Source organism: Gavialis gangeticus, unplaced genomic scaffold, assembly GCF_001723915.1.
Source record: "Gavialis gangeticus isolate Ggan-Ray unplaced genomic scaffold, GavGan_comp1, whole genome shotgun sequence".
NCBI classification, from domain to species: domain Eukaryota; kingdom Metazoa; phylum Chordata; order Crocodylia; family Gavialidae; genus Gavialis; species Gavialis gangeticus.
In genome coordinates this window covers 18,603,953-18,615,957 of record NW_017729033.1, presented here as the reverse complement: position 1 = coordinate 18,615,957, position 12,005 = coordinate 18,603,953, and the positions used below count along the sequence as shown (strand labels likewise).

At 42.2% G+C, this 12,005-nt stretch overlaps 1 protein-coding gene across 2 annotated transcripts in view; it reads left to right on the top strand.

Annotated features, from left to right (window-relative positions):
• Nucleotides 1-4,946: 4,946 nt before the first annotated feature.
• Nucleotides 4,947-12,005, top strand: part of LETM1 (leucine zipper and EF-hand containing transmembrane protein 1) — a 60,940-nt gene continuing 53,881 nt past the window's right edge. For both annotated transcript variants that reach the window (XM_019526109.1, XM_019526108.1), the window contains exons 1-2: nucleotides 4,947-5,045; nucleotides 7,787-7,844. In XM_019526109.1, the coding sequence (XP_019381654.1) occupies nucleotides 4,985-5,045; nucleotides 7,787-7,844 (119 nt within the window). In that variant the 5' untranslated portion in view covers nucleotides 4,947-4,984. The remainder of the gene's footprint in view (nucleotides 5,046-7,786; nucleotides 7,845-12,005) is intronic.

Genomic DNA, 12,005 nt, shown 5'->3' with positions numbered 1-12,005 from the left:
ACAATAACAACCAGAAAAAAGCTCTGAGGTTGAATGTAAATGTCAGTTTTGTTTCAATATCGCACTGATTTTTTAAAAAATTCTTCAGCTATAAGAAGCCGGGTTGAAAACCAGGGCTTTGCAATGCTCTTCCAGCAGCACTGCCGGTGTCACACATGACATTATTTTGCAACAAGATGGCTGACACCTTCAAACAAGATGGTTGCTTTAAGACTCAGGCTCTGAAATGGCTATATCACGTTGTGTGCCTGTGGGTTTGTTTCCAATTTTTTTTTAAACTTCAGCCCATGCATTTCATAAGTTAGGTCTAGAGACAAATGCTTCTTACTTTTGAACTCTCAGACTGCTGGCCTGAACACACTGGCAGTTCTTGGTTTTGGGTTTTTTTTCAAATGGAGAATTAACCTACATTTAGGCAGAAAATGTGACCTAAAGCTACTGGACATTTTTACACGGGGAAAATGCTACTCTTTTTGAAAAAAAATCAATATTCTCCCAGGGGACTTGATGTATGAAATGAATTAACATTTTGAAATGGACTCTGTGTGTGTGTTTCTGCTTAGTGAACTTTCATGGAAAATTACTTCTTTTTGTATATGGCAAAAAGCTTTTTTTTCTGCTAGTAATAAACACAGTTCTTTAGAGCTTGCTATATATACCAAATGAATTAGTTGCTTATGCAATTGTTATATATAGGGTAACTCTGTAAACATTTATGCATGTGAGCAACTTGCCTCCAATTGACCTATTTCTTTGCCGGCACTTGCGTACATAAGGCTTGCAGGAGCCAGGCTTCTGCTATCAGCTGCATGTTGTTTGGTATTACTTGTCACTTGTTTGATACTCACATAGCACTGTTATTCTTCAAATGCCAATTATCTCATCCCTGAACTTCAGATAATCTTTTACCACACATTAAACCCCTTTGTTAAAGGAAGCATCATTAGCTGCCACACTTCATTTGGCTCAGTCATTAGCTGGACGGAAAGAAATAAGAGATAAGAAGATTGGAGGAAGAGAAACGTTATGAACCCTGGCTAGTAAAGGGAATGTGCAGGCTGGGTGATTTCGAGTGGTATTGATTTTTTTAAAAAAATGATCTTATTGTTGTTGTAAAAAAGCAATGATTAGGTGCAAATTTTAGCAGTTTTAGCTAACAACCTGGATGCCTGACAGCATTTTTAGCTAGCGCTTGATTTCTTTTAATCAAAGCTAATTCCTTCAAAGATAAGTTAGATGTCAAACAGACTTACAGACTAGATACTAACCTTGGTCGTGAGGGTCTTAAGCCTTTAGGCAATCAGGCTAGATGATTATAATGGTCCCTTTTGGCCTTTATTATTCTCTATTCAATTCCATAGTATTTTCTGATTCATAGACATAAACTTTAAGTAGGTTTCATTTGAAACCTTTGTATAAAATTTCATATAAGATTGTATTTCTGCTATCGAATTCTGTAACTTGGTAATAAGTTCTGTGGATTTTAGAGTGATTTCCAGAGAAGTTCATTACATTTCTATACGGAACGGACAATCCCACCCCCGCCCAAGTTATAACAAACAGGATTTTAATGTGGCGGTGAATGTAGCAAGAAGTATTCATCACTTGACTGTGATCCCTCTGTTTTTGTACTCCTTTCTTCAATCCTTCACTTTCTCCATTTAAATAGTAATAAGGGACACTTTCACATGCATCTGTTTAAGCACTTTAAAATAAGAGCTGATAAAAAAAAATCTGCTTTTCGCAATACATTTTGCAAAAAAAAAAAAGAAAAAAAAAAGCAACAATTCTGAATTTAAAATATTTGCACCAGGTCTAAACACCAATAATACTATTTAACTATTAATTCAAATGAAAAAAGTAACATTACTGTTTAGAGACAATTAATTCTGAAAAGCTTTTTCTTTTTAAAGTGTGAATTTGAATACAGTTTCCTTATTTATCCTGTGAAGTGGAAACATAAGTCAGTGTAGAGCTGGCCTAAAATTTTCATGCCAGAACTAGCCTAACATTATCACACTTAAGAAGCAGGATGATTTACATTACAAAGGCCAGGCCAAACACTTTCAAAGCATTAAACATTAATTTAGTACATCTGCAAAATCTCAAACATTAAAGATGACTAAAAAAAGATCAAGAACAGTTCTGGAATTGTACCTCTTGTTTTGGGGCAAAAAGCAAATTCTTTCCCCTATTTAAAATTAAAGGGAAAAAACCCTGTTTTGTTTGGGAGAGGAGTAGATAAATTTAAGGGTGAAGAAATAGTCACCATCTGTGAAATACTGAGCTTTGAAAAGCATCACCTGAAATTGCCATTTTGAGCCTGTTTCTTACGGCAGCCATCTTATTAGAAGGGGATATCAGCCATCTTGTTGAAAAATGTATGCAACAGCTTTGTTTTTCTATTCTTTGAACAGGTAAGGTATTGATTGCCACCCAAAATCATGATGAATAATTTTCCATATTTAACTATTCTCCAATTGAAAGATGCGTTTTACAATTTGATTTTTGTTATTTGATGTTTCTATCTGCATGATTAACAAATAAGCAAAATGAAGCATGGTATCTACTGCTGTCTTGACTGAGTAGTTTAATGTGTAGCACAAGATTGTCTGAATGCAGGGCAGGACCAAATTGCTGTTTAATAATGTTCTAGCAGGCATCAAACTACCAAATCACACAGTTGATTATTGAATTTGCAATACCATGTTAATTTATAAAACAACAGTCTGCCTGCATAGGACTATGAAAAATAAATGCCTTTTATTACACAGCAGTGAAAGGACAGGTAGTGCCGTTGCTTAGGGGGAAGTGACAAAACTTTTTAATTTTGGTTAGCTAAATCAGCTAGGTTCTGCTGACAATTCTTAGTATTATCATCAATACTAAATATTTGTGGAAGATGCCTGAAATCAGCAACAACATCCAGGGACAGTACCTTATTATATGCAATACCATGGAGTATGGCTTTCCTTGACAAATATATCTTTGTTGAACTTGTAGTGTTTGTCTTCATCAGCTTTATTAATTAACATGCCTGTTATGTACCCATTACTTTTACTGGGCCCAATTCTGCATTGCTTGGGCCAGTGCTGTGTAATGTTGTGGGTACTGTGGGATAGATGAGGCAGTCCGCAAGGAAACTGACAGTTGCTACATTCACATCTGGCAACTCAGGAAAACAGTATGTATCACAATGTTAGTAACAAATTATTTTGAAAAAATGAATTGGACACAGCTTTCTTGTACTGGGTTGACTACATGACAGATTCTGCACCTGTTGCAATCTAGGAAAATGTATTGAATGCCGTGCCAGACAAGTCCTTTGTTTGCTCAAGAGCTTCTGTGTCAACAGATTATTCACTTTGGTATTGCTCAGGAAAACAGGAATGAGAGAAGCTAAAAGTGTGGCTGGAGTACTTGCACAGCAGGAGTTAGTGATGGCAGAGCTGCTGGGGAGAGATGGACACCCGTGGGGGCAGCCCCGGAATCAGGAGCTAGCAGGACCTGGCAGGACAGGGATGTATTTCTCCATACAGAGGTCTCAGCCTATAAAGGTGCAAATCCCCCTGCCTGCTAACTACTATCTCTCCACAGGGTAGGGATTGTCACCGCTTGTAGCCTGACCTGTGATGGTGCTGGTGGGGTCAGTTACCTAGCCCAAATCTACCAAAGGGCAAGCAAAGCCGATCGGATCCTGTAGGCTGGAAGCCCCCTGGGAACCCAAAGTGGTGGCTGCAGCACTGACAGTTTCCCTTGGGACCAACGAATAACACTGATGAATAACCTGGGAGTGTGAAAGCTGCATGTGGCAGATCAGTGCAGTGTGGCCTAGTGGCAGCTGCTTCCAGTCGAGCCCTACTGACCCAGGAACCTCAGCGTGAAATAGTCAGATGCTGCGGCCTCACTCCCATGCCTGATTTTGATCATTCCCCTGCACTCCTACACCCATGTGCATGCACGTGTTGCTGTATGTCTGTCATTTTAACAGATCATTGGTATTTTAGTAAAAGCAGGTAATAGTTTTTGCTTGTTCTCAGAGGAGCCCTGTTCAGAGGCTCTCTGCAGGTTCACAGAGCCTGGAGGAAAAATGAAGAAGGAAGTTTTTGTATCTGAAAATTTATTTAAAAAAAAAATTTGGGTGGGTTTTCTGTAGTTAATTTTTAGTTGGGTGGGGGAAGGGGTTTTGTTTAACAAAGCAGAGAAGCCAGCCTTAAAACTTAGGTTATTTCATAATACTCAGGTTTGTCTTTCTCACGTAGGTATCTTGAACTTCATTGCAGGTCTTAGAACATTGAAACAGTACTGTGCTAAAGTGGAAGTAAGAATAAACATTTGCATCCATCCATTGACGCCTGTGAGAAGAACAACTTCTGTGATTTACATTCTCACTGACAGCGAAGCTGAAGGGTGGTGATCCTGCCACACTTTTGGCTCCTCTCATTCCTTGGAGTCTCAGAACAGCGGATTCCCTATGCCTGAAGAAGGGTGACTGTGCCCAAAAACTTGTGAGAATTTTTTCCGACTACTCGGTCTAATAAAAGATATCACATCTACTCATAAAAATCCCTTGCTTGCCTATGTCCGTTAGACCTTTGAGACCGGCCACCAGCCTGATCCCCGTCCCTGCCAAACCAGGGGATGCAAACTTACCCCCTTGGGCGTGAAGGGGTTAACAAGCACCCGTTCTATGGAAACTACACCTTCCAGCATGCACCGCTCCCCGCACCCTCCCCTTCTGCAGGGTGGCCTAACTTCCCGGCATGCAGCTCTCGTGCTCCGCCTCACGCCAAAGGACTCCAGCACCCAGCAGGCAGTGCTGCGCGCGAAGGGCGGGTTCCAATGCCCCCTTCCAATGGGAAGCGAGGGGAGGGAGGGGTTATGCAAATCGAGACCTGGCTGGGTCTGGAGCCTGCCGCCGCTGTCGCCGTGCGCTCGTGTCAGCGTGACGTCAGCGTTAGCGCGGCCGGGCGCGAGCTGCAAGATGGCGGCGGTGTTGCTGAGGGGCTGCAGTCGGCGGCTGCCCCGCCTGGGCCTCGCGCCGGGTAAGGGCCCGGCCTTTCCGGGGCGCCGCGTCCGGGTCTCGCGGGGCTGCAGCCCCCGGCCCTGCGCGACCCTGTGCGCTGCTGTGGAGGGAGCCCAGCGTGGGGTGGGGTGGGGAGGGGAGGGATCTGGTGCCTTTGTCCTCCCCCCTTGACTCCTGCTCAGCCCAAAGGTGACACCAGCCCCGTGGCAGCGGCGTCGCAGAGGGAGCCGTTGTCCCCGCGTTGCCAGGGCTTAAATACGAAACGATCCTTTTGGCAGCTCGAAACGATCGAATTTGCTGCGAAACTCAGGCGCTGAAAAGAGACCTAGGCAAAGAAGTCTTGTTCTTCCCGACCTGATGTTACTCACTGTGCGAGCAAGAGCCAGATCCTCCACGGTGGAGCATTTCTTGATTTGGAGGCTAGCCATTGCAAGGAAGTGCTGATGGCAAACCCCAAAGTCGGTTAAGGCTCCCTGAGAGGGACTACATGTGCGGCGTCGATCAGTGGTCTAAAAAATTACTGTATTCTTTGAACACTTTTTACTATTATTGATCATACAGGGGTTGGCATTTATTGTACAGATGTGATAACAATCGTACGCCTGGCGACGCTGTGCTGCACCTCAGCTTCCCACGTCATCTCCCTGCTCCTGTCTTGACTCTTCCTTTCGCAGGCATTAGCCCCCCTCTCTCCCTTTTCATGGCTGCTCCTCAGACCACCCTTTCTTCTGCCGCCCGGTCTCTGTTCCCCTTCTGTCTCTCTCCTCTTTACCGCAGCCCTGCTGGCTGGTTTCAGCCCTAGCTAAAAGCCTGAGCTGAAACGTGGTCCTGCGAGCCCCATTGTAAAATGACTGATGTGGAGGTGCTGTCAAGATGGCCAGGCTTTGTTTGATATGACCGTTTAACTGTCATGTCAGCAGGATGAGGGACGCGTTATCATTTGACACTTTTGACCTTTTTTTTTTTTTTGCAAATGCTCCTGTGACTTGTCCTTGGAAGTTTTTTGTGTTTTTTTTGTGTTTTTTTTAAAGCTCAGCCCCTCATACTTCAGAAAACCTTGGATTTGGCGGTAAGCAACTGCTTGTGAATTAATTGCCTCCAGCTTTTGGTTCAGGTTTAAATTATTTGGAAGCCCTGGAAACTGCAGCCTTTTAACACTGGGAGTGATGGATGCAGTGTCAACTTACTTGGCCATCAGAGGCGCTGTGCTGGGTCAGGTGACAGGCCCAGAGAGCCCTGGTATCCTGCATCAAAGAGTGACACAGAGTACAGGCCAAGGGGAAGAGGACATTTATGTAGGTAATGTTCAGACTGCTCTGTCCCTTGCAGCTTCTAGTACCTCGAGTAGTGACTTGATCTTGCAGTTGCTCACAAGTGACCTTGAATCCTGACCTGCACGATTCAGTCACTGTTGAGGGAAAACAACTGTCTGGGAGTCAGACTTGATGATCTGTTCAGGTCCCTTCCGACCCTAGAAACTATGAAACTAAACTGTATGCCTGTGCCCAGTCCTTGACTGGCAACATGGTTCCTTGTCCATTGTGATAAGTCCACTCATTTTGGACTAGTCACCCACAGGTTGGATTTTATTGACGTTATACTTCTGCTGATCTTTGTTCAGTTACTGCAATACAGGGCTAGGTTTGGGCTTAATTTGAATTGTTGATATTAATGAAAGTAAGAATATATTGGTACTGCTAATCTGAGCTATCCAGTCTTTGTACTCTATTCTGCATCTTAAATGAAATGTAAATATGTATGCTAAATGATGATAGTAAATCAGAACATTGTCATCCTTATGGCATCACCATCATGATAAATTAAATGTTATTTAAACATTTCATATTACAGGAGAGTTGCCTTACTAGTACATAGTATAATAACATTTTTAATACATTATATTGGCATGTAAGTCACATGCGCTTAACTGGAACGTACAACTATTGTTAACTTGTTATTTCATAAGAAAAAAGCCATTTGTAGCAGTTTTGTTGTGCTTTAGTGCCAACATAATCTTAGTTCCTCTTCTTCATCCAGTACCTAAGTAGTCTTAATGCTTCTAAGAATCTTGTGTGTTCCAGTAAATATCAGGTCTTATGCCTCTGCAGTGACTTGTTTCACATTTAGACTTTTTCCATTTGAGCACTTTAAATAGTTCAGAACAGAATAGTATACAGTCTAATCAGTGCTGAAGTTTGTAAGGGTGTGCAAATTTTAAAATAAAGGATCCAAGTTATTCTCCCTATTGGCTTACTGTGAGGCAAGATGTTTATCTACAGCTCTTGTTTGCCTGGATGCCTGCCTTGGTTCCTAAAGAGGTAATCCTAGTTAAGGTTGTTTTTTTTTTTTTTTTTTCCCAAAGAGTCAGTGTCCGGTGGTATAGGCAAGTAGATCCTCTCTTTGTGTCAGGTGATATAGGCAGTAGAGCCTTGCCTGTTCGTACACATTTGGGCAGGTTTAATGTGCCAGGAGCAAGAAGCATAACTCTCCTTTCTCCCCTTTCTGTGGCTGATATGTGATTTGTCCTCCTGCACTGCACATGGCTACAGAGCTGAGATTCTAGCTCAAGGGGCTCTTTGGATCTAAGCAGGCTTAAAATTGAAATGAAAATACTGTGGAATCTTTTAACAAACTTGTGTTTTGCATCTGTAGTACAGTGCCTCAGAATATATTTCTAAATAAAGCGAGTTATAAACAACTATGTTAAAGTCAATCATCTTCTTGAACTTCAGTCTGTACACTAATTAATTATCTTTCCAGGTAACATGGGAGAGCGGGCTTGTCTCAGTTGTACATCACTGCGGTTGATATGGAACACGTAAGTAATTGGAAAAATAATGATGTTATTTCTCCAGGTTTCTAGAACTGCCCAACCACCCTAAAAAGGATGTTGCAGTATTTGAGATTTAAATGATGAGAGCCTGGGACCAAAGTTTTAATAGTGTCAGTGGATATTACTCAGAAAGAATTGGCAAGGTTTAGACACATTCTGGAGGACCAGAAAGACAGAGAGAGACATCTGAGTCAAAGATGGCTCCTAGGTTATGAGCCTTACTGATGGTCAGAGTGGCAGTGCCTACCCCCTTCTTCATCACTGGAGAACAAGTAGGTTTTGGTTGTTGTAGAAGATTAGATTCAGTCATACAGAGCACAGAGATGTTAGTTTGTGCAGGAGATGAATCTGGAGGAGAGCCATAGATTTATGAATTGCCACTTAAGGCTGGCAGTAAAATTTGTGCTTCCAGATGAAATTACCCAGAGATAGTTTGGAGGAGGTAGGAGAAGAGACAAGGGAAGGAGGCTAACAATAGTTATGTGGAACTTGCACAGAAAGCTGAAGAGGATCCTTTAAAGAATGGCTGTCCAACTTATAAACCTCCAGGGTCATGTGTCCCAGGAACTGCACCAGTTGGGGCCATGTACCCTGGGAGGGGTACCAGATGAGGTATGGGCTTTTGGGCTGCTAACCTGTCAAATGTTATCCTCGCCCCCCAACCCCTTGCTGCATTGTACCCCACCATCCGCACTGCTGCCTCACATGAGTAATCCCCCCACCCAGCATGGTCCTGATTTCTATGTGTCCCTGTCCCCCTCTTCCCCCTCCCAGCCCCAGACTCACCCTTAGCTTCCTCCCGTCACAGTTGTGGGGTGGGGGAGGCAGGAGGCAGGAAGTGGTAGTCAGAGAAGGAAGGGGAAACCTGGAGACTGGCTGCTGTTGCAGCTGGAGCAATGTGGGGAGTAGTGACTGAGCAGGGCTGCATATGTTCTACAGGCCGCCAGTAGGACAACCCTGCTTTAAAGGACATGGCAGGGATGCCTAGAGAAATAGGAAGAGAACCAGAAGTGAGACAGTCCCAGAAGCCGAGGGGGGACAGAATTTCAAGGAAAGGACTATAGCTGCACAGTTGATTGTGGTGGGCTTGACAGGTCAAAGACATGGATGAATTTTTGAAGTCCTTCCTTAAATACAAACATGATCCACTGTCGTTGGTGATCCCTCACCAAGTAAAGGGTTGATGAGTCCATTGATGGCTAAGAAGGCCAATCCTAGAGCTGTAGACTCTCTGGCAGATGTCACAGTTGGTGGTTAAAGGGAAGGTCGGACCACAGATTTCTCTGTCTTGTTTCCTTTCCTTCCATTTCTGTCATTTTTCTGCCTCCAGGATGAGATGGTTTTCCTCAAAGTAAGATGTACTTTCTCTTACAAGGCATCACCATGTGGTCCTGTCCTAGACTAGTTTTTCCCAGTTGGTGGTATCATTGCTACACTTAATGTTCTCATTGAGGGTATCCTTGAAGTGTTTGTCTTGGGCCCCACGTGTCCTTTGTCCTTGGCTGGATTGGGAGTATAGCACTTATTTTGGTAAACATACATTAGGCATGCGCACACAATGCTCTGTCCACTGCAGCTGATGTTGAATAGTCAATGCTTCCATGCTGGCGGTGTTAGCATCCGTGAGGACACTGGCATTTGTGTGATGATCCTCCAACTTTATGCCAAGGATCTCCCAGAGGTAGTGCTGGTGAAGGTGTTTCAAGCTTTTTAGGTGGTCCCTGTAGGTCACCCAAGCTTCACAGCCATAGGGGAGAGTTGGGGTTACCACAGCCTTATATAATAGGAGCTTTGTTTGAGTCCTGATGTTGTGATTATTGTACACATGATGATACAGTCTTCCAAAGGCAAAGCTGGCACATTGGATCCTATACTGGATCTCCTCATTGATGTTGGCTTTCTTTGAGTGATGGCCGCCGAGGTATGCAAAGTGTTCAGCATTCTCCAGCTCCGTCCGTCAATTAGGATCTTTGTCAGGGGAGTTGATTGGCCCAGAGCTAGCTTCCATGTTCAAGAAATCAATTTTCAACAATTTCTATAATCTATATTGGAACTTCTCACTTCGTAACTATTTAGTTTCTGTCCCTTATTACAAGCACAAATTGACCTCTGTACATGGACTCAGTGTTCCTGCTTTTAATAATATAAAATGCTAACTCAAAAATGATGCTTTGAGGCTATTTTGTTAATCTCTCATCATTTTAAGCTATGCATATTATTACGTCTTGTAGCCTTAAATTGACCCTGGACATCTTATAAGCAGTATTCTTCATACCCTTTATCTTCTCAGTAGAAGAATGTTGCCAGCTTCTTCCAAAGAAGAATCTTTCAGTTTTATATATACTTTTTAATTTTCTTCTAGTGATGGTTCACTTAAGTTTTCAGAAATTTCATTTTGTCCCTGGAGTAAGTGGTATAAAGTTTGGGAAGAAATGCTTTATTTTTCATATGTAACAGTGGTCTAATCCCTGCTTTAAGTGCAAAATTTAGTAGAAAACAATAATAAGTGACTGCTTTTCCCCTGTGGTTTAATATGGTATATTAAACAATTCTAAAAGTATTTTAATTTGTTTATAGTAGTCAGGAAAGAGTCTGAGGCAGTTGTCCTGAGGAGTACCACACTTTAAATAGCTCGACAGTAGAGACAGATTATAGCCTGCTGCTTTAAGGGTATAATAGTGTCCATAACATTTTAAAGTACATCATCAAATATGGTTTGAAGCCAATGAAATTAGAGGGAAGAGTTGTACTCTGAAAAGGTGGTGTATAGGGATTAATGTTTCTGTGTTGTCAAGATGTAAAATTTGTGAATTTTAAGTTTAAAAGAAAATGTTTTTTTTTTTTTTAACTGCCAGTCCCTAGGAACCTATGGTGGGATCTAGAAATAAAGCTGTGGGGGTTTTCTTTATATGTAGTAACCTCTGTATGGTAACTATTGTGAAGGCCAGTTGATGTCCTTACTTGCACCTGTGCAATCACAGTGTCATGATGGAGGGTGGTGAAACAGCCAGCATGATCAAACCGATCAGCTGACCCTGACTGAAAGCTGAAAGGAGATGCAGTTTGGCTAGTGTCACAAACTGTCTGCCCTGGGTATGACTGGTATCTGGTTATGTGCCCTTATTTTTCCCCCAAGAGCAGGGATTTGAGAGAGGATGGTAATCTGCAAGTTCTCCAGGTTTATGAAATGCGTTTTCTCATACTTTATGATACTGTTATAAAGCTGCAGTTCTTCCACAATCTTCGGTTAAAAATTGCAATATTACTGGTACAAAGTGACATTCCTGTTGAGACCCCTATGGAAAACCTTTCCAAATTCCAGCAGCTGCACTAATCACAACCTAGAGAGGTTAGCTTTAAAAATGTTCATGTAATTTTTTGAGGTTTATTGCAGGACCATATTTGGTTTTTGCTCTTTTTTTATACTCCTGTTGGGCACATTTGTGTTTATTGGGCAAATATGCCTTTTTATTGAAATCCAGCAATTTAGGTTATTCTTAAGGAAATACCAGTTGAACACCATGCAATCAAAACACTCTTTTAAAATATTTTTATAATATAGTCCTGAACTTGGGGGTTTAAGGTTGAATTTCAGGCCCCTTAAAACTGACCTGTTCAGGTTTCTAGTGTTTGAATATTGCTTCTCAGAATAAAGAGGTGCCTGTCAGTTCATTTCTCTTTTACACCCCCATCAAGTTTCAAATGTTGGTAAAAGACTTGACACTTTATGACTCTTCTCTTCTTTTATACTCTCTGTCATTATATGGTGCTGAAATATTTAGGGCTGCTTACAGATGCTAAAAAACCAACAACAACAACAAAATCTGGTGCTTTACTTTAAACTCCTTGTGCTTCTATGTTGAGCCCTGCACATGCCCAGAAGAGCCATAGTGTTAGATGGGCCTGGCTCACCCAATGTCTGTATAGACTGGGCACTTTAATGCTGCTTTTTTGGGACTTTTATCTAATAGCTGATTGGATTAGTTTTAGAAAAAAGCTCCAAAAGACCCTGCTGAAGTACTCGATCTATGCAGAAACTGCAGAGCTGGGTCGAAGTAACGCAGTGGCGCTTCTGGTAAAGCGTGCTTTCCCCCCCCCCCCCCCCTTTTTTTTTTTTTTTTTTTTTTTTTTTTTTTTTAAACCCCC